Raw genomic sequence first — 2,773 nt, 5'->3', positions numbered from 1 at the left:
TCCCCACCCCTCACCCCTCCTGAGTGCTGACCACCCCCGCCCTCCTCCTTCCCCACCCCTCACCCCTCCTGAGTGCTGACCACCCTCGCCCTCCTCGTTCCCCACCCCTCACCTCCTCCTGGCCACTGGCCGAGGCCTAGGCCTCGTGGCATCAGCGCTAACTCCATTCTGGCCAGCAGGAGTTCTGCTATGAGATTAAGCATGGGGACCTGGCCAAGAAGTCCCTGGAGGTCACCGTGTGGGATTACGACATTGGGCGATCCAACGATTTCATTGGTAAGGGGGAACTCGCTGCCTGTCCTGGCTCAGGCCACAGCCCCTCCTTCCTGGCCCCTGGGGAAAGCTGGAACCACAGACCACCTGCCCTCAGACCTTCTCCGGCCTGACCCCTCTGCCCCAGGAAGAGACAGGCCAAGAGAGGGAGGGCATTGTGGGAGGGTCACACAGCAGTCTGTGATGGAGCAGGGGCAAGAGACGATGATGGGCAGCACCTCCGGCTGGACTCTGAGCCCTAGGGATTCCCAAATTCCTGGTGGGCCTCGTGGCTGCACATAGTGGGGCTGCACATAGTGGGGCTGCCCCGCCCTTTCTCCCCTCTTCCAGCCCCCATTCCTTGGCCCTGACACTGCCTTTGCACCCTGCCCCTAGCCCTGCCCTGGTGGAAGAGGGGCAGGATGACGGGGCTAGAGCGTGGCATGGAGGTCAGCTCCTGTCCCAGCTCAGAACCCAGCGGGCAGGGAGAGAAGCCGGCCTTGGAGCACAGAACCTGGGAGGGAGCGTGGGTCCCAGGCCTAGGAGTCAGGGGGTCCCCGTGCCCCAGCTGCCCCTCCCATCATCCTGCAGGCGGCGTGGTTCTGGGCATTAATGCCAAGGGGGAGCGCCTGAAGCACTGGTTCGACTGCCTGAAGAACAAGGACAAGCGCATAGAGCACTGGCACACGCTCACCAGCGAGCTCCCGGGGGCCGTGCTCAGCGACTGATGCCTGCCCACCACTGCCACCCCCCTGCCACCTGCGCCCAGCACAGCTGGCCCTAGGCTTCCCCAGCAGCCACCACAGCCTGTGGCTCCCACGTCGGGGGAGATCTAGGACTCCTGATTGGATGCAGAGCCGCCGCAGTCCCCGTGTGGAGGACTTGGAGGGCTCAGCCACTCTGGGATGGGGAGGGCAGGGGGCTGGGGTGGGGCTCTCAGCCCTCTGGTGCCCAGGCCAGTGGTGGAAGGAGACCTCAGCATGTGTCCAGGGAAAGAGGACAGGGCCACCTGGGGCAAGGGCCCTTCTAGAGGCCAGCTCAGGCTAAGAGGACAGGAGTGCGGGTCACGCCGGGGGGCAGTGGGAACGCAGGAGGGAAGTGGTGAGGAGGCAGGCAGGGAGAGGATGAGACCTTGAAGACCGGCTGCTCCGAGATGTAGCCCAAGACTAACTGACGGCATCCCTCATCTCTGTCACCTGCCGGGCAGGTGGAAGAAGCGGGCCTGCCAGCCGGAAGTCTGCCAGAGTTCCCCGAGGCTCCTGATGATGGGCAGGCTGGTACAGGCTTCACTCAGTGATTCCACAGGCACTGAGGGTAAATGAGACATAGGGCCTGCCCTCAGGGAGTTCCCATCTAGTCAGGGAACTGGGAACAAACCATCCCAACTGTGGCAAGAAATACCAAGAGCAGCCTGGCCAGTCTGCAAGTACGTTGGGCTCTGTTTACTGCTGAGAGGTCAGGGAAAAGCAGTCCCAGCAGTGGGTGTGGTCACAAAGGCCTGGAGGAGAGAGAACGCTGATGGGGTCAGGGAGCTGCGGACCCAGGGCCTCCTCACCGGGCCAGGGTTTGTTAGGAAGGCGTGAGGCTGGAGGCAGGAGGCGGGGGAAGTGACGGAAGCACCGTGGAGAACGCCTGGTGCACGGTCAACGTCAGACCTCAGATGCAAGTCTCCCAGTTTGATCTCGTTCTCCTGATGGCCCTGGAGGACAGCCCACCCCTCCTCCTTCCCTGCATAAGCAGCAAGTCAACTGCAGTGGAGAAGAGGGTCCCTTGTGCTTGGAAGAAGGAAGAATTTCTCCACGTCCTCACTCTGCCTTTACCCTTCTCTCTGCTACCTGGCTCACACTGAGTACTGGGGGCCTCCAGGTGGTTGCTCATGGCATCTTGGCCCTACCACTGCCACAGATGTCCCTTTGGGAGTAGCCGGTGGCAGTCCAGGGCCTTGTCTCTGGGGAGGCCTGTGGGGCCGGGTCTCCCCTGCAGGAGCTGAGCAAGAGTCACCCTGCCTCGTGGGCCTGTCTGCTCCCCTGAGTTAGGCTCTCCAAGAAGGGCTTGAGAGGATCTGAATCTTGGGGCTCAGGCCTGAAGCCAGCAAACTTTGCCCGCCTACCAAGGGGCCCTCAGGAACGCCTGGTGAACAGATGCAGAGCCAAGGAGTTGCCCAGCTGGAGTCCCAGTGTGTGATGGAGACAGAGGCCCAGAGAGGGCAGGTGACCTGCCCAGGGCCCTCCAGCCCCCACACAGCTGGAACCAGGATCCAGGGCCCCCAGCCCGGAGTGCTGGACACCACACTTGAGGGGATCTGGCATGCCGAGGTCACCCTAGAGAGCCTGCTGGCTGCTAGCCCGGGGCTCACCTGCCTGCTGCTCACCCTTCAGCACTGGTAGCGGGACTCACAGGCATGAGGATGGAACCTTCCACTGCAGACACAAAGCACACCACCGCCTGAGGTCCAGGGTCATGATTTGAATTACACCAAGTGCCCATCAGCCCTGTCCGAGGTTGCAGAGGAAACAGGACT

The 2,773-nt window shown here is 62.6% G+C and overlaps 1 protein-coding gene across 2 annotated transcripts in view; it reads left to right on the top strand.

Annotated features, from left to right (window-relative positions):
- DOC2B (double C2 domain beta) overlaps positions 1-1,681 on the top strand; it is a 36,670-nt gene extending 34,989 nt beyond the window's left edge. For both annotated transcript variants that reach the window (XM_032263400.1, XM_032263399.1), the window contains 2 exons: positions 180-276; positions 844-1,681. In XM_032263400.1, coding sequence (XP_032119291.1) covers positions 180-276; positions 844-980 — 234 coding nt within the window. In that variant the 3' untranslated portion in view covers positions 981-1,681. The remainder of the gene's footprint in view (positions 1-179; positions 277-843) is intronic.
- The last annotated feature ends 1,092 nt before the right edge of the window (positions 1,682-2,773 follow it).

The sequence above is a fragment of the Sapajus apella genome, unplaced genomic scaffold (genome assembly GCF_009761245.1).
Source record: "Sapajus apella isolate SASKATOON/1434 unplaced genomic scaffold, GSC_monkey_1.0 scaffold136, whole genome shotgun sequence".
Classification (NCBI taxonomy): Eukaryota; Metazoa; Chordata; class Mammalia; order Primates; family Cebidae; genus Sapajus; species Sapajus apella.
Note: the sequence above shows the minus strand (reverse complement) of the source record. Positions and strands in the feature narration are given on the sequence as shown.